The 23911-nt window shown below is 39.0% G+C and overlaps 1 protein-coding gene across 1 annotated transcript; it reads right to left on the bottom strand.

Moving 5' to 3' along the window:
- Nucleotides 1-21679: 21679 nt before the first annotated feature.
- On the bottom strand, nucleotides 21680-23651 carry LOC104451209 (protein ACCELERATED CELL DEATH 6-like). Its single transcript, XM_039316216.1, has 2 exons — nucleotides 23175-23651; nucleotides 21680-22716 (listed from the first exon to the last, which is right to left on the bottom strand). Exons 1-2 carry the CDS (start codon nucleotides 23649-23651, stop codon nucleotides 21898-21900), a joined length of 1296 nt encoding a protein of 431 aa, XP_039172150.1. The 3' UTR covers nucleotides 21680-21897.
- Nucleotides 23652-23911: the final 260 nt, after the last annotated feature.

Below are 23911 nucleotides of genomic sequence, written 5' to 3'. Positions count from 1 at the left end.
TTTTCTTGACCCGATAAGAAAGCATCCGAAAAGGCACATCAAGTTGCAATTGGTTCAATTGTTACTCAACAAGTTTCTAAAGAGTTAATGTCGGCCACATCTCGATACTACTTTAAATATCCATCTTGAAGGGCCAAACAAAGTGTGTTCCATTTCCATGCTTGACGGAATTTTCATTCTCGCCCATTAAATGAGGGGCAAGTTAAAAGAGAATCATCCATCTTTGATGAAAGAGGTACATCTCGTCTTTGAACATAAATAATTTTGGGAGATGACGCTTTGTTCTTTCCCTTGGGTGCAGATGACGAATTGGGGGCGCTACAAATTCTAGTAGTGACATGACTGAGACAAAATCTCGATCCAAGCCAAAATGGTTGTGCAATTTGAATTTACTTTGAGTTGCATAGTATCCTATTCATGCACGTTCTCTTGTACAGGGGCAAAAGCAAGAACGAAGTATTCATCAAATCAAAAGCGGATTTTCAATCCAAGGACATCCATTACCGAGACAGTCCCTTCGTGGGACATTTCATTGAATGAATGCTTGCAATCATGTTTTCATACTTATAAGAGAATTTTTTTAGTATGGTAAACTGTTTGTTTGAAGCCACAAAAGCTTTTCATGCTTAAAGTTGCTGAACTCTTTTGAGAAGAAAATTTTCATTTAGCTCACCAATTTCATGTGGAGATTTATCAAGATAGACAACTCAATGGAGTGACATTAATGTTTAAGAATGCTAAATGAGACGTATCAGATGATGAAAGGCAAGCCCTATCCTATACACAAATTCCTTTACTTATACACTTGATACACTTGTGAGATGAATGTAGGAAGTTCCATATCTCGTGAGGTAAAGAGTTCTCTCGCGAAAGGTACGATAACCGAAATGATGAGAGGCAATTCATTTCTCTATCCCAAACACTACATATAATCCATTGCTTAACCCCTTTGAGCTCCATACACTTGTGGAAATTCTTTCAAATTATCCTGTCAAGAACCACCCCACATTGGGGCAATTGGAGGGTAAGATAGCACCATAAAGTGAAGAAAATGGATTGAAATTTTCTTGCTTTCACTTACATCAATTTTCAAGTCGTGCTATTACAATGAATTCATATGGTAATTTAAGTGCCTTAGGATGACGAAGAGCATTTTTTTTCTCTATCCTACATGCTTATATCCTTTGCATAGCCCACTTGAGCCTACAATTTCATTTCTTTTTAAACCCAGCTTGGTGATTATCCCCCACACGGGGCAAGGCAAAAGGCATATGAAGACCCTTGAAAGTTCAAGTGTCATTATTTTACGCATGCATAGAAATCAAAATAGAACTAAGGGGCATGAAAAAGCAGTGTGCCTGGTAAAAGCAAGGCCAATGCCCATGAAAAAAAGTGAAGAAAAATGAACAAGAACTAGGGGCATGAAAAACAGTGTGCTTGATAAAAGCAAGGTCGATGATGCCCATAGATGAAAAAGATAGTCAAGATAAAGACTATCTGTTGTAAAAAGATTGTATCTCCAATGGAGCAATACTCAAAGAACTCAAAAGTTGAGTTTTTACAATCAATGGGGCATTTCATGAAGACAATCCCCGATGATGAAAAAGAAAACCGGTGGCAATGCCAAGATGATCATCAACTCTCACCCTTAACACATATTTTGAGCCTAATGATTGTTTCATTTCTCAACCCATGAACCCAGCCTATGTTACGTCCCTTGTAAAGTCTCTTCAGATTATGGCACTTGAATTAACATAGAGTTCACATGTTTTATGCATCGCTCGAAAAAAAGTGCGAGCAAGATTATTTCTTTCTCATTTTGTGGTTCTTGACTTGTAAACCCGGAGATAATTAAAGAGTTGTTCTTTCAATAGCCTTGACTCAAAGAGTCCCTTTGTTAAGCCGTTGATCGAGCCCACATTACGGTCCCTATCAAAGACCTCTCGATTGGTAAGGTCGTACCGCTTGCGAGAAAACTCGGACCCTTATTGGTATGACGATAGTGAGACGGAGTGATTCTCATAAAATAGCCTCTAAATGAGAGTGAGTGAAAGTCCTTTTTAACCGAAGGTCTCTCATTTGGTATTCTTAGGAAATCCATGTCATGAGTGAAGATTGTCTTGAATGATAATTCTCTAGTGGAAATTTGGGTGATGCAAAGGTCATTATGCATGAACCCCGATTGAGTTGATGAAAATCTCATTGAATTTTGAAATATGCATTCTAGACTAGCTCGGCCTTGTCTATCTCTTTGATGAATGCATATCGGTTTTTTGCTCTAAATCATATCTCGATAGGTAATTCAAGTTCCTTTCAGAATGTTTCATGATATTAGAGATGAGAAACCTCTACCATGAGGTGAAAGACCTCCACGGATATCCAAATTCCAAAAGACATATCCCCAAGAATCGAGATATCATCGTAAGTATATCTCTACCATACTCTAAAATACTTGTCATTGTGTAGGTATTCTCTCTCAAGTACATCGACACTTGACTTGGTCAAGTTGTCCAATTATATTGACCGGGTGTGCTCGTAGCCTGAGTCTATTTTATCGAACCGGCGTGCTTTCGTCCGGAGTTCTGACCCGGCGTGCTTTCGTAGCCTGCAGTCCATTTTATCGAACCGGCGTGCTTCCGTAGCCAGGATTTCTTTTTATCGACCTGGCGTGCTTTCGTAGCCTAGAGTCCTTTTTAAGCATACCGACACTCAATTGAGTTGTCCCCCAAAAGATTTTTCCTCCAGATTCAATCGATTAAGGCGACCAAGAATGGTTCGGTCCCGGGTCGGATGATTTCGTCGCAAGGCCGGGCGACCGAAGAATGGTTCGGGTCCTAGCCAAGCAAAACCTCAATCTAGGCGACCGTAGAATGGTACGGGTCCTAGACAACATTTATTGCTCTAACAGGAATCGTAGAATGGTACGGGTCCCGGAAAAGCAATTTCTTCATTCAGCGACCGTAGAATGGTACGGGTCCCGAAAAATAATTTTCTTCGTTGAGGCGACCGTAGAATGGTACGGGTCCTTGACAACACCTATTCCTTATTCAGGCGACCGTAGAATGGTACGGGTCCTGGAAAATGAATCCCCGTTTAGGCGACCGTAGAATGGTACGGGTCCTAGACAAAACCTTTCTCGGCCGATCGGGCGACCGTAGAATGGTACGGGTCCCGGGAAAGCAGTTCTTCTTACAAAACATTTCTGCCGTATCAGGCGGCGACCGTAGAATGGTACGGGTCCTAAGAAAGCAGCTCCTTTCTGCCATACCGGGCGACCGTAGAATGGTACGGGTCCCGGGAAAGCAGCTTCCTTCCACAAAGTCATGTTACTATTCTAGGCGACCGTAGAATGGTACGGGTCCCGGACAGGTAACACCCACTACCTTGAATTACTCTATCATCCTTAAAGGTAAGTTATTCCAGTGTAGGTTCATCTATCATTTGCATTAACATTTACATGCATCATATAAATTGCATTAAAAAATGGAATTCACGTTCCAACAAAAAATCATTCATTGCATGAGCATGACCAAAATTTAGGTCTCAATTTGTCTTTTAAGGCAACCTCCGTGAGCTCACCTTCAAAGAGGGGCAGCTGTTGACACCTAAATTTTTAGGGTTAATTTTTGCTATAAAATAAAAAAATCACATGGCATATAGTTTAGGAAATTTTTATTTTGTGTTATATTGCATTAGGATTTTTCACATATTTGGGTAATATACACTGCGAGGTGTATTTCAGTGCAAAAAAGGGAATTTTTTTGGATAGAATATGTGAAAATACAAAAGAGAATATCACATGTAGTGCAATGATATATTCAGAAAATTATGCACGAGTGAAATTGAAATAAAATTTGCTTCAAAGATCTAAAATTTTCCCTATAAAAGGCGTTGCACACGTACGGACAAAGGGGGGGGATTTTCGAAATTTTTGAAGAGCAATTACGTGAGGAGTTCTTGGGGTCCGGTGAGCGGGATTCGAAAGAAAAATCAAGAAAAATTGCTTTCTTCCGTTTGTCTTTGGTTTGTCTTGAAGAGAAAAAAGTCAGAAAAAAAGAAAAGAAAAGTCATGTCTAGTAAGGGAAACAGTAGAGAGAGTACAGAGACAAGGAGTGACGTGAGAAAAAGAAAAAAAAAAAAAGAAAAGGGGACGCCACTGCTCATCTTCCTCGCCGGGTTGCTCCCCGCTCGGCGCGCGCGTGCCAACGTCGTCGACCGCGCCGGCACCGCCTCCACCGGCTACTCCGCATCTCCGCCGCGCCGCACCACCACCGATCCGCCTCCACCGCGTCCCGCCCCGTGAGCGCCGCCTTGCCACCGACCGCAGCACGGAGTCCCGCCGCCCCGCCCGCGATGCACCAGGCAGCCGTCGTTCGTCCCACCTCGCCGCGGCATCCGCGATCCCACGTCCGGATCTCTCCACCGCAGTCCAAGCTCCGGTGCTCCCGTCCCGACACCGTCGTGCCGCCGCGACGCCCGCACTCCAGCCAGCCCGCGGTCCTCTTCCGCCCGACGACTCATGCAGCCGTCCCGACGACCCGCGCCGAAGCCCCCCGGTGCCGCGCCGTCACGCCCCTCGGCTGGAACCCTAGCCGGAGGCTTCCCTCGCCGGACCCACCAGCTTTATTTTATTTTATTCTTTTTCTTTTTCTTTTTCAGGAAAAAGGAAAAGAAAAAGAGAAGTGAAAGAAAATTTAGGTATTTTCTTTATTTTATTTTTTTTTTAATTATTTTTGCTATTTTATTTTATCTTTTTAGTGTAATTATTCCTTAATCTGAAATTGAAATTCCATGACATGAAATTGCCTGGAAATTAGTGATTCTCAGTCCGATTTTCAAGCTCAAATCCACTCGCAATCACTTAAAATTGCCAATCCGATCTCCCGCTCGAGATCCGATTCGTGATTTATGTGAAATTGGCCAACCCGATCTCATGCTCGAGATATGGTTCGTCAATTTGTGTATCAATATGGCTTGATTTGATGTGGTGTTGCTTAAATTAATTTTCTTAAAAAAAAAAAAATAGAAAATGTAGCTTTAGGGTTTGCATGTTCACAATAGGTATTTTATTTCGAATTTTAAAAAAAAAATAAAAAAATCAAATCAATTCATTTAGGTTGCTAGTTCTTTTAATTTGGATTGCATGTTTAATTATTTGGCAATTATTAATTTTGAAATTTAAAAAAAAGGAAAAAGGAAAAACATAAAAAAAATCATCATGCATAATTCATGTAGAATTAGGGTACATTTTGCACGTCATTGCATATTAGGATAGAAATTGCACTTAAGTTAATTTAGATAATTTCTTAATTTACTATAGGTTTAGGTATTTTATTAAATGGATTGCATTTTAGGATTATCTAGGTTAAGATAATATTTTAGTTTAAATTAGGATGTGGCTCAACCTAATTCTTAATATAAATTAAATAGGATCTTAATCTAATTAGGTAATTTTCATATTTCACCTAATTTCGAATTTCATAAAAAAAAACATAAAAAATGCCATAGGTTGATTTGTCTTTATTTCTTAGGATAAAAATGTATTCTTTTAGGAAAAAGAAAAATTGTCATATGCACGTCATTAGGGTTAGAATTCATTGAGATGCATGACATTTATTATTTTTGCTAGGCCATTCAAATTACATGTTATTAGAATTAGGTCATTTAGTTAATATTGCATTGCATATTGCATGATTTTCATTAAAAAGTGAAAACAAAATAAAAATTGTGTGTTAATTAGAAACCATATCTAGGGTTGTTGATGTGGATTTTAATTTAACATTGCAGATGCTTTCGTTGCTTTGAGGTAAGTCCTGCAATTTATTCATTTTTTCTTGAGTGTTAAATTGGTGGTTTGTGCACCTGCATGGTCACCTCACATGTTAGGAAAATAGATTTAAAATCAATCCAAACTGCTTGCCAAACATTTATTAAAATAAAAAGAAAGGTACCGAAAGGGCGTTAGAGAATTTTAGCGTAAACCAAGTCCCCGTACCCATAGTCTCGGTTCGTAGGAGTAAAATAATTCTCCCATTATTTTACTTGGGTTTCTAATCGACCCACCAAAAATAGATTAGTGGCGACTCCTAATTGAAAATCAATTGCATGTTAAGAACTTAAACTTAAGTCGCGAATTGGTATGGGCTTGGGAGAGCCCGAATTAAGTCTAGGCTTAACAATCCATTAGCCAAACCCTAGGTGGTTCACACCCCGAAAAAAATTGGTCGCGACACTTGTAGAATGAAATTCTCTAATTTAGTAATTTTTTTACAAGGAGAGAATGCATGAGTTACAAATGAAATGCCAAATGGCCAATAAAATACCAAGCTTTGGCCGATATTTTGAATATGGACTAACATCTAAAGCTATCAATGTGGCACAATCTTTCATAAACCACAATACGGCAAGTACATCCCTTCTCGATGGATCGTACCAAAAGAGTTAGCAAATTGCGAGAATTTACTAAGCCTGAACTTGAGCAACAACAATCTGTTGGGTGTCATGTTGCCGTAGCCGGGAACTCGTTCACGCTACGTAACCACTAGACTTGAGCCACAATTCACTAGTAGGATCAATTCCTTCCAATTTAGCAAAGCTAACTAAATTGGAAAATCTCAATGTTTCGCATAACGATTTGTCGAGTACAATCCCAGCTTGCTCTCACCAGCATGAGCAGTTTAAGCTTCATGGGCTTCTTGTACAACAAGCCGACAGGCGCAGTTCCTAGTGGTTACCTCTTCCAACAATAACTAGGAAGTGTTTTTATTGCAAAATCGGGCTTGTGAGGACGGAATGTCTCCATGTGGGTTGAGCAGTAAATTGACTAACCATTGGAGAAAGGTTCTAATTAATGTGATTGTTGCGTTTTCTGCTTACTACTTCTCGTGACTCTTATTGCTCTGATTTTGGTGCTTTGGCGATGAAAGAAGCATCTTGATGAAGAGATAAGAAATCTTATGAAGTATTTGAAATTGTTATAATTATGGTTATAATTATGGTTAATGGATAACGAAAGCCAATAAATTAAGATATGTCTTTTTTGTTCACGTATCTCTTTTTGGATTCATGAATTTCCTGAATTTTTATGTTCACGTATCTATTGAATTCATGAATTTCCTAGATTAATGTATTTTTTAGTTCATGTATTTATTGAGTTCACGAATCTCTTGAATTCACGTGTCTCTGAATTCATGAATCTCTTGGATTCACGTATCTCTTGATTCATGAATTTCGTGGATACATGCGTCTATTTAGTTCATGTATAGATATTTAATTCATGTATCTCTTCTATACATGAACTAAAAAGCTCTATAAATAGATACGAACATAGAGCTTCTTAACGGTTTTGGTTTTGGTTTTTCCGACTCGATTCCAAAAAGGCTTTTATATACTTCTCTACTCTTTTGATTTTTCTGAGTGTACTGGTTCAATTGAACGGTTCGATTGAGTTTTGTTTGCATAGTGTTAATCCAAACAGGTTCGAGGTGTTGTATCTTGGGAGGCATAGTTCGTGAATCTATGGAGCACCATTGGTAGAAAATAATCTTCTTAAGGCGGTTATTCACTTATTTTTTGTTGTTCTTGTCGGAGTATTGAGATGGTTGAAAACAATCAAGTGCACTTCAATGTCTTGAATGTTTCAGGAGACGTTCCTATGGTTGATTTGACCGTTAAATGTTCAAGCCTTAGGGTCTAAATTTGTAGCAGCCAATGCTATGGGCCCTTGGGCCAACACCAATTTTGGTGGTGTGGGTACAAGTCATACGATTGGTATGCCCGAGACTGTTTTTCAGAATAGTACAGGCCAAATGGCTTTTGGCTCCGTTTTTGGAGGGGTAGTTCAATGAACCTTGCCTACCGTGTGATAGCAACACCTCCGATTACAACTAATGAGAAATCGGAGAAATTCACCGGAGTGGGCTTTAAACAGTGATAGTAGAAGATGTTCTTCTATTTGACTGTGCTCAATCTGACAAAATATTTATCAGAGGTGTGCTAAATAATTAGTCCAGATGAGCAAGATGTCACGACGCTCGGTTCATTGGAGGCTTGGAAGCATGGGGACTTCTTATGCCGAAATTATATTTATATCCTTAACTGTTTAGTGAATTTTCTTTATAATGCTTATTGTAATATTGAATATGCTAAACAGTTATGGGAGTCCTTAGAGAAGAAAAACAAGATTGAGGACGCTAATACCAAGAAATTTGTGGTTGCTAAATTCTTGGACTACAAGATGGTGGATTCTAAATTTTTCATGAGTCAGGTTCAAGAATTACAATTAATTCTGAGTGACATCTTTGCTGAAAGAATGATGCTTAGTGAATCATTCCAAGTTGCGGCTATGATTGAGAAACTAACTCCGGGCTGGTCAGACTTAAAAGATTATTTGAAGCACAAATGGAATGAGATGAGCTTAGAAGATCTCATTTTGTGCCTCATAATCGAAGAAAACAATAGAAGGAGTGCGAACCCTTCTTTTGAGCCAAAGGTTAACATTGTGGAATCTTCCAAATCTAAGCAAGATAGAAAAAAGGAAGATGTCTTTTCAAGGAAAAGGCAAGCAGAAGGAACAGTTCCAGAAATTCCAAAGGACGTGTTTTATATGCAACAAGCCTGGCCATTGTGCTAAATTTGACAAAACATGACAATATTAGGAGACTGTTTGCTGTGGTAATGTCTGAAGCATCTCTGGTGTCAAACACTAATGGCCGGTGGCTAGATATAGGTTCCACAAATCACATATGTGCAGATAAACACATGTTCTCATCTTATGAGAAGTTTGAAGAAGATGAGAAGCTTTATATGGCTAACTCTACATCAGTAAAGATTGCCAGAAGAAAAAAGGTGATCCTGAAGTTTACATTTAGCAAGGAGGTTGCCCTGCTAAATGTGGTGCATGTACCAGAGATTCAGAAAAACCTAATTTCTGGCCCCATACTTGTCAAGAAGGGTTTCAAAGTTGTATTTGAATTTGACAAGTTTGTACTTTCAAAATGAGGAATGTATGTAGGGAAATGGTACTTGTGTAATGACCTGTTTAAAGCCAATGTGGCAGTCATTGATGTAAACTCGAATTATGTGTACCTAAAGATTATTAATAAAGAAAAGTCTTCAGTTTACACTGTTGTGTCTCCTTATTTATGGCATGGTAGATTATGACATGTAAACTATGGTACAATGAAGAGAATAGCAAACTTGGGGTTAATTCCAAAATTTGAATTGATGCCCATTACAAGTGTGAGACTTGTGTTGAGGCCAAGTTTTCCAAGAAACCTTTCAAATCTGTTGAAAGAACAAGTGAACCTCTACAATTAATCCATAGTGATCTATGTGATTTAAAGTTTGTAGAAAGTAGAGGTGGAAAGAAGTACTTCATCACATTTGTGGATGACTGTACGAGATTTTGCTATGTTTATTTACTAACTAGCAAAGATGAGACTATGAGCATGTTTGTCAAGTATAAAAATGAAGTTGAAAACTAACTTGATAAACGAATTAAAGTGCTTAGGTCCGATAGAGAAGGAGAATACAATTCAATCAATTTCAAAGAGTTTTGTGCTAGTTTTGGAATAATTCTTCAAACGACTACACCTTATACTCCACAACAAAATAGAGTTGTTGCACGATTGAACAAAATACTAAAGGAGATGGCTAACGCTATGCTTTTGAGTTCAGGTTTACCTCAAAACTTGTGGGGGGAGGCAGTTTTAACTGTAAATTATATTCTTAATAAAATACCTCACAAAAGGACAGGTAAAACTCTATACGAGTTATGGAATGGAAAGTTGCCATCCTATAATTTTCTAAAAGTGTAGGGGTGTATAATGTAATTTATAATGGTAAGTCTAGACACATTTATCGTAGACACAATACCCTAAGGCAGTTGCTCTTAAATTGAATTATTTCTTTAGACTTTGTAAAGTCAAAGGAAAATATTGCAGATCCGCTAACAAAAGGTTTGTCAAGAGAGCAGATAAACTGCGCATCGAGGGGAATGAGTTTAAGAGCCTTAACCCAATAAAGAGATTCCAGGGTGGAAACCTAACCTATGCGATTGGAGATCCCATGGTCTAGGTTCAATAGAACAACACAAATTTTGGAAACTCTAGTGTAAGCATTGTCTCTCATTCCTATGATGCAACAATGCTTTCCTATTTAATGATTCCTATAACTTGGAATGTAACATCCAAGTAAGATATGGTAGGATATCTTTAATAGGAATGCACCTATATGCACGGAGCTGGTCGATTCTATGAAAATCTTTAAAGGCTAGATTTTCTAAAGCACGCACGAATCTCGAGAGGTTCAGGATCGAAAGAACGAACACAACCGAGAACCAATCTTGAATTGGAAATACTCTGTGTGAGGTTTATTATCTAGGCTTACACAAACAACTGGTGATTCAAGGTTTAGTCCATCGACTAGTTAAGTAAGTTCGATAGGCTTTCACTATATAAGGTTCAAAGCGAAAGCTACCTATCTTAATGCAGTGTATTTCAACGGGCATGCTCAGATTCCTTCGAGTCAAATTTTTTTTGTTGATCTATTAATGTGGGTGATTGTTATAATTATGGTTATAATTATGGTTAATGGATCAACGAAAGCCAATAAATTAAGATACATCTTTTTGGTTCATGTATCTCTTTTTGGATTCATGAATTTCCTAAATTTTTATGTTCACGTATCTATTCAATTCATGAATTTCCTAGATTAATGTATCTTTTAGTTCATGTATTTATTGAGTTCACGAATCTCTTGAATTCACGTGTCTCTGAATTCATGAATCTCTTGGATTCACGTATCTCTTGATTCATGAATTTCGTGGATACATGCGTCTATTTAATTCATGTATCTCTTCTATATATCTCTTCTATACATGAACTAAAAAGCTCTATAAATAGATACGAACATAGAGCTTCTTAACGGTTTTGGTTTTTCCGACTCGATTCCTAAAAGGTTTTGATATACTTCTCTACTCTTCTGATTTTTTTATGTGCTGGTTCAATTGAACGGTTCGACTGAATTCTGTTTATATAGTGCTAATCCAAACAGATTCGAGGTGTTGTATCTTGAGAGGCATAGTTCGTGAATCTACGGAGCACCATTGGCAGGAACTAATCGCCTTAAGGAGATTCGGATATCCGTACCTCACCTCCAATTTTATGTTATTTTTCTAGTGATATCTTATTTTATTTTTCTCCAAGATTTGTAAGTTTACATAAAAAAAGGATATTATATAGCTGTTATCGTCTTCTTTACATTAATGTTCTGATTACAACAAACAGTGTCGTTTTCTTTGGATTAATTTCCAACGATCATATGGGAAAGGGGAACGAAGTTTGCATTCAACGATATCGCCGAGGCCACCAACGGCTTCAGTGAAGAGTACTGCATCGGAAAATGCGGATTTAAAAGCGTTTACAAGGCCAAATAGGCCAGCGGCCACATTGTCACGGTAAAAAAAAGTGATGGTTAACTGTAGGGACATCATCCAATGTTTTTTGAACTTTGCAAAGGTCTTGCATGGAGGAAGAGGAGCAGTTGAATTAGACTTGTGTCAAGAGAATGAAGATTTTTCAATGCGTGGCTCCCGCGATCGCCTACTTGGATCACGATTGCTCACTGCCTATTGTCCATCAGGACATGATGTTGAACAACATCTTGCTCGAGTTGGACTTCGAGCCTTGGCTTTTGGTTTTTGGGACGGTGAGGCTCTTGAATTCGGATTCGTTGAATTGGATCCCAGTGGCGGGATCTTATGGCTACATGGTTCCTGGTAAACTACATGATCAAATCTAATCAATACATTCCCCCTGTACCTATGGTCTCGGGTTGATCAAATAGCTTTGACATATTGTGATGCAGCCCGCATTGAAGACCAACTCTCTCGACCAAGAAGATCGGCCCGCATTCAAGCTCGACGAAACCGAGAAGCCGTAACGATATCTTGAGTCCATTCTGGAAGCTTGAAAGACACCTTGGGAGCTCACGTGATGCTTTTACTAGCTTATAGTTTCCATGCTCTTTACTATTTCTCATATTTTCAATACTCCATTTTTATTTCTCCTAGTTTCAACGCTGTCTTTATTTCTCCTAGTTTCAATGTTCTATTTTCATTTCTTTGATGATCTATGCCATCCAATCCCTTGTACAAAACAGACAACTTTTGATAAATGAAAAACTTTGCTTGAAGCAAGTATCGTGAACTTTGTAGAGTTCATCCCTTTGAAAACCTAGAAGAGTTTTTACTCCGTCCTTGAAGAGTCGGAGCTTTCGAAATCTGCATCCTTGAAGAGTTGCAATCATCGATCTAGAAGAATCGATGCCCCCCCTCAACTTCCTTGGAGGCCTAGAAGAGCAACCAACGGAGTCTCTATCTTTTCCTGTTCTGTTCGTTACTTCCAACCCAATTTCGACTATCCTACAGTACTTATTTCAGAAAACCCAAAACAGAGAAATTGTAGATCCAGAAGTCTTTGTTCATTTGGCTTTGGAATCAGGTCGATCCCATCTGTATCGACAAAGATATGAATGTTCTCCTAAGCTCGCGCAGTGCTGAAATTCCTGTTCGTCCTGTTTCTGTGTGCGAGTCACTCTCCCGATCCTACTATTTGAGAAAGCCTCCCCTAGGCTTGCATCATTTGAATTTGGATTCATCCAATAATTCTAACAAGACTTTTAGGGAGAGCAAGCACAAATTTTGAAAAGTGGTTTGTATTAACAGTATCTCAAAATTTGGAATTTGTAGTCAACTTGAGGTTGTGATCAAAACATTGATTCATTCTTCTTTCATGAAACAGAGTCAACAGTAAAAGTGCCGATGCTAGAGGATGATGGGGAAGCATCCAGGGAATCTTCTCTCTTCCCTACAAATGACACAAATGTTGACATTATTCAAAGACTCAAATGTCCCACTATAGGATATGCTCGACCCACATCTTCCTCCTCCGACTGGCCAACTGGTCAAGGAAGTGGTATTCATGGTCATGGTCGCAATAGCGTGTACGCGGACGAGTCTCGATTCGCAACTTACCATGCATTTTCGTTGCGCAAGAATTATCCGCATGCACTCAAGCTTTGCTCGTCCGAGCCGTTGGCGCCGTTAGAATATTTAAGCTATAATTTAGTGAATTCCCACCCTCAAGGGTGTCTGCATTCAAAGATCTCTTGTATGCTAATAAGTATAAGCATAATTTGGGGTTGAGATCCATGCCTTTTGTCCTCTCTTTTTATTGTATTATTTAAGAACATTGTGATGCTGATTTAGATTACTAAACGAGGAGATTGAGAATCATTTAAAGGGCATTTCAACATAATCTCACATATCTCTTGCCCCGGGACTTGAAATCTTAGGCGAAGACGCATTCCATCCCACCTGCACGAATGTTCAAGGCCTTTGATCTTGATAAAAATCTCATCCCAAGCTCCTTCCACAAGCCAGTCTGGATTTTGTCACCCTTGAAGGTGATGGCTATCCCATCACCATCGCATCGTTTTCGGTGGAGGCGAGTACTTGCGCGTCTTCTAATTTCATTCATTTTGGTCAAGTCACATCAACATGTGATGTCAAGACATTGGCCTGATATTCTTTGATAAGATTAATGTGGGAGCTGACTGCAGTTTTCTGTGTGTCGCGGATAGACGGTTCAACTCGGTGAAGCACAAGTCGACAAGCTGGACAAGGAAAGCTCGCGCGCGCTTACACCATCGTCAAGAGCGACGCGCTAGAGAAGATCGCGAACGAGATCAAGTCCAGACAGAGAGGGTGCACGTGCAAGAGCACGAAGAGTTCGAGTCACTCTATGCTTGGAGTTGAGCATGTTGGGCTGATGAGTGCTGTTGTTCGTCTTTGCTGAGAATAAGAGACTGAAAGGTGTGGCAGGAATCTGGTGTAGTAGTTTTTGTGGAATTTTGTAAATTGGGCTACATGTGGATTGTATCAAGGGTAAAAAAGTTGAAAAAACATGATATTTTATTGGTATCGTGAGATTCTCTAATTTTCAGTAAATTTCATACAACGATAGACTTCATGAGTAAAAAATGAAATGCCGAATGGCTAGTAAAATCTCAAATGTTGGCCTGGTATTTCAAATTTGGACTAACATCTAAAACTATCGATGTGGCATAGTCTTTCATAAACCGCAATATATATGATCATTAACCAAAAAGTACATTCTTATAATATGTGAATAAAGTTATAAGAAAAAAAAAACCATAATTGAATGTGTTTGGGGTTTGGACTTATCTAATTGTGACACTTGGGCTATTTGGAATTTCTATTTAAGCCAATCTTATCTCTTGATGCTCAAAAATCAAATTCGCTCTTATGCTCATATATAATGGGAATGTCAACAATATGACAAAGAGTTCATGAAAATCAATCATTGTCGATTTGTCAACAACAACAGCACATCTTTGTGAACTAGGACGCCGTATAAATCCCTAATTTATTAAAATGTTTAGATTTTAGTAGGGCTAGCAAAATGGGTCCCAACCTATTTTGTGAGTCAAATTTAATGAGCATCGAGAAGTCAATAGATGATTGATTTGGTATTTTTTGTACTTGTACCGTGAGTTTTCATAGTAGTAATCCTGTAATTTGATTTGGAAGATTTGCCGAAAAAATAGAAAACAGGAGGCTCTACATTTGAGTAGCATAATTTTTCCTGCTACTTGAGAAGGGAACCATTTGCAGCATCAATCTATCAATCTAGCAAGACTTCTTGAATGTCCGTTCTTTATGAAAAATACTTCTCATCCTACCTTAATTAATTGAAACATTCAATCCCCCAAGATGTTGAAAGTGACAAATAGATCATTACGTGGAATCGACTTAATGGGTGATGATATGATGATGGTAAGCACACTTTACTTTCTCAATGTAATTTTTATATATAAATATTTGCATAGATCTCCAAGTACCATCCTCGCTGCTAAGGTTTGATGGTATTTAGATGAGGTGCAGTGAGGACTAAAATTGAATGGACACGTCGCAATCTAAAAATGGAGATGACAGATAGATTGGAGAATTACAAAAAAACTCATAAATCTATTATAATTATGTTAATTCAGTTCTAAACTTTTCGTAATTGTGTCAATTCAATTTATTCGGCCAATTTTGGTTGGCTAGTGTTGATATGGACACTAACCATTTGGCCAACACTGACGTGATAATTTTAAATAATTTTTTAAAATAATTTTTATTTTTATTTTTTTTCTCTTCTTGATTATTTTGCTTCTTTGACAAGTCTCGTCGGCCACGAGCGAGGCCTTGGGGCCACGCACGAGGTGGCTTCACCTAGATCTAGGCTAGGCCATGGTGAGATTGGCCTCGCCTAGATCTGGGTGCTGATGCTAATGTGAATAATTTTTACAAATTTTTCAAAACTTTTTTTCCATTTTTTAGTTTCTTTTCTTTCCTTTTTTTTTTTCTTCCTTTGTCCCTCCATTAGTATGTGGCCCCAGCAAATCCATCGGCCCTTGCTAATCGCTGGCGAGGGCATCTGGGCCCTTGCTATCAATCACCGAAGCCATGGACCAGCCAATGGCTGGGGAAGGGGAATAAGAAAAAGAAAAAAAGGAGAAAATAAGAAAAGAAAATAAAGAAAATGAAAACATGAAAAAAAGAAAAAAAATTGAGAATTTCTTTTTAAATTACAAAAATTGTCTACCCCAATACCGGTCATGTGCCATAGGATGGCTAGCGTTTACGTCGACGATTTTCGATCAAAATTGATTGTAATAACTATATTGGTAAATCGTCAAGATTTTTAAAATTAAATCGACTAATTTAAAAAGTTTATAACTCAATAGACATTTGTATAATGGGATCCTTTTTATTTTTTGTAATTATCTACGTTCACTGTCGAATAAATAGGTCCATAATCACTTTAGAGTTATATTTTACGCGTCAAAACCAACCAGCTTTGAAATAAAAATCAGAGATCGGAGGAGGAAAATCACGTATCTAGACTTTTCCACAATTCTCCTTGAGTTGCATATAGCAATTCCTTTTTATCTCGTCCCTGACTAGACTTCGCGCCCGCTGCTCACTAGATTATACCTCGCCACGAATCAAACACCAAAACTGATTTGCATGCACAGAAATTGGGCGCCTAGGAGGGAGAAGTGGGGAAATGAAAGGGGTGTAAATGGAAATGAGTTCGGTGTTTGATGTTATAGATAAAGCCAAATATTTGTTTTTAGGGGCTTTTTGTCTTTTTCTATTAGATTTCCTTTTTAGGTTAAAAGTGTTACCTATATATTAGCGATGGCAAAACCCTAGCCGTCAAGACGCTGAAAAAGGAAATAGAGAGGCAAGAAAGAGAGAAGAAAAAGTGAGTTTTTTTTGATGAGAGTTCTCAATCTCTTTGTGCCCCGATCTTGAGAGAAGATCGTCGTTGTATTCCAACTTTTCAAAGTCTAGTGGATTCGCAGAGTGCCTCTCGCGGAGACGTAGCCCAGTTTGGGTGAACTTCGATAACAAATTTTCTGGCGTGTTCATCCGATTCTGCTATTTTATTACTATATTCTGTATGGTGAATTGTTTGCGAACGTTATTTTTCTGGAATCGACGTGCGATTTCGAATAACCGGTATCGAGCCTAGGTTGGCTAATCGAGAACATCGAGGGTTTTTCGGTGACGTTCGATTGAAAGCAAACAGATGGCGTAAGATAAAATCAGAATCGATAAGTTCGGTGGAGAGGATTTCGGATGGTGGAAACTACAAATAGAGGATTATCTTTATCAAAAAGATCTCTATGCACCACTTGAGGGTTGGAAACCCGAGATGGCGGAAGTGGATCCGACAGCAGGCCGGATGGAAAATTCTTGATCGAAAGGCATTAGGTGCGATTCGCCTAGGGTTGACGAAAAGACAGATACCACATCGCGAAAGCAAAAACTGCAAAAGAAGCCATGGATATTCTAACAAATATTTTTGAGAAGCCATCCACATCAAATCAGGTATTTTTTTGTCAAGAAACTGGTTAATATGAAGTTATCTCGATAGAGGTTCCGTGGCAGAGCATATTAATAGTTTTACGCAGGTCACGGGTCAATTGGAATCCGCAGGCATAAATTTAGATATGAAGCTTCAAGCTTTATTATTTTTATGTTCTCTTCCGAAAGCTACAATAAAGCAGTGGGAATTTCGAGTACCATGAAGGATGATTTAACTCTTGATGATGCTGTGAGTAGTATCATGGATGAAGAGATGCGAAGGAAAGTCTCGTGGAGATAATTTTTCTGCATCTACATCTTCAACGGCACTTGCAGGGAGAAACGTGGAAGAAGTAAAAGTAGAGGAAATTTCAGCGGTCGTGCGATCACAATCAAGGGGTAAGAGACAGGTTGCAAAGATGAGTGTTGGTTTTGTCACAAACCGGACACCGGAGGTTTCAAAAGTGTGAAGCCTACAAAAAGAAGCAGCAAGATGAGAATCAAGGTGCTAATGTAGTTAGCGATAAATCTTTGCTAGATAACTTGTGTTTGTCTGCAGGGTTTGACTTGACAACAGATAAATGGTTTATTGATTCTGGCGCTTCTTTTCATTGCACCTCGCAAAGAGACATATTTGATGATTATGCCAGTGGAGATTTTGGACAAGTGGTTGTGGGAAATGGCCACATGTGTCCAATTGTTGGGAAAGGAACCGTGACTCGTGAACATCTCGTGTGGAGGACGTCTAGTTTTGCGTGAAACTAGGCATATTCTGGAATTAAAGAAAATCTGATTTCAACTAGTAAACTTGACCAAGAAGGTTTGGTAATAACCTTTGGTTGCGGAGAGTGGAAGATAACCTCAGGGGTAAGAGTAGTAGCAAAGGGAAAGCGTATGGGTACACTTTACCTTCTCCAAGGAGACAATATCAGTGATATGGTTGCAACTACAATGGCTACAGTGTAATTTATCTACTCTTTGGCATTATCGTTTAGACATCTTGGTGAAAAAGGTGTAAAGCAGTTACACTCGAGGAAATTACTTCCGGGTTTACAAAAAGTTGAGTTAGATTTTTGTGAGAGTTGCATTTATGGAAAACAGTAGGCTGTTAGTTTTCAATTGAATGGGCGACAAAATAAAAGCCGTAAGCTAGAGTTGGTTCATACCGATGTATGGGGACCCGCTCAAGAACTCTCTTATGGTGGTAAGAGATATTTTGTCACATTCATTGATGATACAACAAGAAAGACTTGGGTCTATGCTCTTAAAGAAAAATCAGAAGTATTCGGGATGTTCGTAATGTGGAAGACCATGGTAGAAAAAAGAAACAAAGTTATCGATTAAAGCTTTGAAATCTCGATAATGGTGGTAAATACACAAGTAAAGAATTTGCAAATTATTTGAGCCGAGAAGGCATACACGGGCTAAAACTGTTCCTAGAACTCCTCAAGAGAACGGTGTAGCTGAAAGAATGAACAGAACTATTCTAGAACGTGCGAGATGCATGAGACTACACGCGGGTCTCCCGCTACACTTATGGGCCGCTACAGCTTGATGCAGCTGTTTATCTTATCACGTAAGTCCATCTAGTGCCTTGATGGAGAAATACCACAAGAGCGGTGGTCGTGTAAGAAGATTAATTATTCACATCTAAAGGTGTTTGGTTGTATTGCATATGCTTTAATTGACAGGGAGGATAGAAAAAGCTTGATGCTAAGTCCCGTAAGTGCGTCTTTATCGGATACGGTGGCGACGAGTATGGCTATAGACTTTGGGATTATGAGATTAACAAAGTCATCCGCAGTCGCAATGTGGTATTCCATGAAGAAAAGATGTACAAGGATCGTCGACGAGACAGAGCATGAGAAGGTAGTACAAACCAGAGTATGTTGAATTAGACATAATGCCCGTGAAGATGTTTCCAAGAGATCAAAGTTCACCTGAAAGAGAGGTTCAAGATGAGCCTATTATCAGTGAAGAGGTAGTTCAAGAAGAACGCAGTGATTCGGAGCAAACGAATGACCCTGAAGTACCTGTCTTGAGAAGGTCAACACGTGTGAGAAAGCCAAAGGTAATTTTTGATCCATCTACTAATACTGTTTTGAGCCATGTCTTATATACAGATTCGGGGGAACTGGAGACTTACGATGAGGCAAAGGCAGACATGTCTCACTTGCGGGGAGTGTGCTATGAAAGACGAGATGAGCTCGTTACTTCGTAACAAAACTTGGGAGTTGACCAAGTTGCCCACAGGTAAAAAAAAAAGCTTTATTAAACAAATGGGTGTACGGGGTTAAGAATGAAGCAGATGGTAGTATTAGATACAAGGCGAGACTTGTAGTCAAGGGCTTTTCTCAAAAGAAGGGATCGACTACTCCGAGATATTTTCACCCGTAGTGAAAATGACATCAATTAGAGTTCTCGCTAAGTATAGTTGGGAGGATCTTCATCTTGAGCAGTTAGACGTAAAAACAACGTTTTTACATGGTGACTTAGATGAAGAATTATACATGGCACAACCTAAGGGTTTTGAAGTCAAAGGTAAGGAGCACATGGTATGTTGCTTGAAAAAAAGCTTGTATGGCTTGAAACAAGCTCTGCGGCAATGGTACTTAAAATTTGACGGTTTCATGCAAGAAAAAGGATTTGCACACTGTGAGTCTAATCACTGTGTTTATTTTCGCAAATATGATGATGGTGACATTGTGTATCTATCTTTATATGTGGATGACATGCTTGTGGCTAGTTCCAATATGAAAAGAATCGTAGAAGTGAAGAAGATGTTATCATCACGGTTTGCTATGAAAGACTTGGGAGAGGCCAAGAATATTTTAGGCATGAAAATCATCGAGAGAGGGGAAAATAAGAAATTATGGTTGTCGCAGAAGACTATGTGAACAAGGTGTTAAAGAGATTTAACATGGACAAGGCAAAACCGGTTGCAAATCCTCTAGCGAGTCACTTCAAACTTTCCAAGGATATGTGTCCAAACACTCAACTTTTGAAAGATGAGATGGCGGTAGTTCCATATGCATCAGCAGTGGGGAGTTTGATGTATGCCATGGTGAGCACGAGACCAGACATTGCACAAGCAAGTGGGAGTTGTGAGTCGATATATGCGAGAACCAGGCAGAGCATTGGAATGCGCTTAAATGGATATTGAGATATCTAGTAGGTACTTCCAATTACTCACTTTGTTATGGTGGTACATCTCTAGAGTTGCAGGGTTATGTAGATGCAGATCATTCGGGTGATCAAGATAGTGGTAAGAGTACCACTGGATATGTCTTTATAGTTGCAGGTACAGCAGTGAGTTGGGTATCTCAACTACAAAAGATAGTGGCTTTATCGACGACAGAGGCAGAATATGTAGCGATTACATAAGCCTCCAAGGAAATCATGTGGTTACAAGATTATATGGAGGAGTTACATCGAAAACAGCCAGTCAGTACACTGTGGAGTGATAGTCAAAGTGCAGTGCACTTAGCAAAGAATGCAGCTTATCACTCAAGGACTAGACATATCAAGAAGCGTTATCACTTTATCAGGTCAGCATTGAAAGATAATGAATTAAAGCTACAAAAGATTGATGGCTCGAATAATCCAGCTGACATGATGACCAAGGTAGTAGACAGAGAGAAGCATATTTTCTGTACTACTACCATTGGTATTACTCCAAGTTGATTGATGAGGAGTATCGCAGAGGCACAAGTTTTTCAACTACTATTTTTTGAAGAAGATGGATACAAAGTTGCTTGGTGCTTTGGTATATTTGTCTTCAAGTGGGAGATTGTTATAGATAAAGCCAAATATTTGTTTTTAGGGGCTTTTTTGTCTTTTCTATTAGATTTCCTTTTAGGTTAAAAGTGTTACTTATATATTAGCGATGGCAAAACCCTAGCCGTCAAGACGCTGAAAAAAGGAAATAGAGAGGCAAGAAAAAGAGAGAAGAAAAAAGTGAGTTTTTTTCTTGATGAGAGTTCTCAATCTCTTTGTGCCCTGATCTTGAGAGAAGATCGTCGTTGTATTCCAACTTTTCAAAGTCTAGTGGATTCGCAGAGTGCCTCGCGCGGAGACGTAGCCTGTGTTTGGGTGAACTTCGATAACAAATTTTCTGGCGTGTTCATCTGATTCTGCTATTTTATTACTATATTCTGTCTGGTGAATTGTTTGCGAACGTTATTTTTCTGGAATCGACATGCGATTTCGTAACATTTGATTCTATTGTTTTGTGAGGAGTGAAGAGAATTATTTTGTTCCTGTTTTCTTCACCCAACTCTCGACTCAGAGAGTAGGCGATGAGAATTATTTTCTACTCTCTGAGAATTATTTTCTTTGCACACCAGACAGGTAAGTGAGTGCTTAGGATTTCGTGACTTGAGAGTGCCGCAAATTGGACTGGTACAAAGTAAATCGGACATGGCTACTCCAGACGAGTGATTTCATAAACCCACGAGCTTCCACATGTTCGAAGTTAACAATTTGATTCCAAGGCGATGAAACGGATGAAATGAGCCATTCATCCATTTAATTAACATGAAGTGTGTATCACTTTGAAATTTCAGGGAACTACCATTAATTGTTCTAAAAATTTAAATTATTAGACGGATGCAATGTTTAATTCAAATACTTATAATACAAATACTTTTATACTCATCTTTACTCGTAAACTTGAACTGATCTAAGATTGAAACATGAGAACATATAATAGATGAAGCAAATAGGACCTGAAAATGTTTGAACTTAGAATCTCTGCTTTAATAACATAAGAAATTTGATGGAATTATATCCAACAATTCTAAAAAGTTAAGTTACTAGAGAAACACATGGTTTAGCTTACATACATTAACAATCATCTTTGATCTGACATAAAGGAAAGCAACCATAGAGTGAGTCACGCTCACCAAGGAAAACATATATTATTACAACGTATTACAGATAATATGGAATGATCAATTCAAATCAGTGACTTGGAGGATGTAACGCATCCTCACATTTGCTTTCGCCGAGTCATCGGTCCTCGATTCACCGGCAACATCCACAGGCGGACTAGCGAAGGTCTTCTTCTCCCTTCTGTTATCTTTCGCGTCATCGTCATCATAAATGTACGTCTCAACTCTCCACAAATAAATGTAAGCGAGAATAAGACAGAATGTTAGTCGACGGAGAGGATGACCGAGGATTTTAAAGAGGAGAGGCTTCTCTAACAATTTAGCAAATGAGGTAATGAGGAGGAAAACGAGTCCCAAATAAAATATGGTGTTAGCAAGCCACGGGAGTTTGCCAATGGTCAAGGTGACACCAGTTAAGAAAGCGGTGGACATCGCCGGGAGTGCAATTTGTAGTGGTAGCGTTGTGCGCTCGAATGCAGCGACTGCAACGTCGACATCAACTATCTGCGCCCAGATGAGGTTGACGACCACAGTCATTGAGCAGAACATCGCGATGGTGTTGCAAATCGCGAAAGCCTGGAACATTCGATTGTCCAGCATCGTAGCCATGCCCCGGTCATCTTTGGAGGCTGTGTCCGAGCTGTTAAATCCTCCAGGAACTGCAAAACCAGCTGCGAAACTCACTGTGGCCACAAGCGTTGCCACCACCATACGGGAATTGATGTAATCCTTGACGATGTCCCTGTTCGGCATGCTTTTGAGCGAGCGGACTACTGATAACTCTTCATTTCGAGCTTCCGCTCTAACTAGGAGTAACTCCGGGCTTTTAAGTGGACCTTTTCCCGCGAGCGAGCAAACCAACGCCAGGAATGCCAAGTGCTGAGATCGGAAGCATGTAAAAAGGAAAATAAGAACAAACTTATACCATATTTATAACGGGAATGAACTCTGGAAACGTTTGCTTCTAAAGATGCAGTTTCTGATCTTTTTGAAGAATTAGCACAAAATTATCAAGTTCGTTTTAGACGAAAAAAGAGGCATGAATGGAATCTATGCGGGCAATCATTTCATAGGTCGACAAAATGATAATGTTATGAGATTGTGCTACATTTGGAGAGGTCAAATTTGCCACATTGACCCCTGGCTTTTTTTAATGAAAAACAGAATGCAACCTTGACAAACCCTGCCTCTTTATTCATGACCGTATTCAGAGGCTCAATTAAACGAAATATATAAATTGTTATCTCCGTATTATGAAAGACATGTTAACTAATGCATTAGTCTACGAAATCTCCAGTAAGTTAATAAATAAAATAGTGACTGTTCATGTTACCTACATGCCGAATCTTATACCCCTTTGCCCGGTGTCGTCGAGCAATGTCAACAGCGAACAAGCATTCGCTGTTGCAAACGCTGAGTTGAATTCCGTCAGTCCGCACAAGATGAATCAAAGCAGCGGGCTGTGAATGCATTGCAGCCAAGTGCAACACTGTATTTCCATCATTATCTTGTGCATTTAACAGCATCCCTAGATCTGGATTGCTGAGTATGTATCTCACTACAGAGACTCTCCCATATTTTGCGGCGATATGAAGAACGGTTTGCCCTTGCCCATTTAGCAAAAGTGATACTTTCCTCAGCTTTTCGATATGTTCAACATGACCCATCTTGCTCGCAATATGAAGGGGGAGATCTCCATTCAAGTCCCTTGCTCGGGTCAAATATTCAGTTTCTGGTCGTAAGAATTCGAATACCCGGGCCAGATTCAGGTGAGCTGCTAAATGGAATACATTGGCCCCGTTGGAGTCGGTCATTGCAAATAACTTCATGTTTTTCTTGAGTATCAGCTTAAGTAAATTTGGGATCAGGAGCTCCAAATTAGGATGGTTGGAGCTTGGTTGGTCTCGATATATTTAAACCCATTTTGGAGTAAGGACATCTTTGACGTGCCTTAATCACTACTAGTATTGATAGTCGACAATAACAGATTAGATTGCAATACCAAAACTAGTTAATGACATCGACAGGAACTTAAGATTTCACTATAAAAATCTTACTAAATGACATAGCAATT

Source organism: Eucalyptus grandis, chromosome 1 (assembly GCF_016545825.1).
Source record: "Eucalyptus grandis isolate ANBG69807.140 chromosome 1, ASM1654582v1, whole genome shotgun sequence".
In the NCBI taxonomy this organism is placed as follows: Eukaryota; Viridiplantae; Streptophyta; class Magnoliopsida; order Myrtales; family Myrtaceae; genus Eucalyptus; species Eucalyptus grandis.
This window is presented reverse-complemented; position numbering and strand designations above follow the sequence as displayed.

Excerpts from the sequence above, each read along its gene's own strand:
- LOC104451209 (XM_039316216.1), bottom strand. The coding sequence starts at position 23,651 with ATGACCGACTCCAACGGGGCCAATGTATTCCATTTAGCAGCTCACCTG. Across the intron at positions 22,717-23,174 it reads AGGGGTATAAGATTCGGCAT|CACTTGGCATTCCTGGCGTT; the intron begins GTAGGTAACATG and ends TTCCGATCTCAG.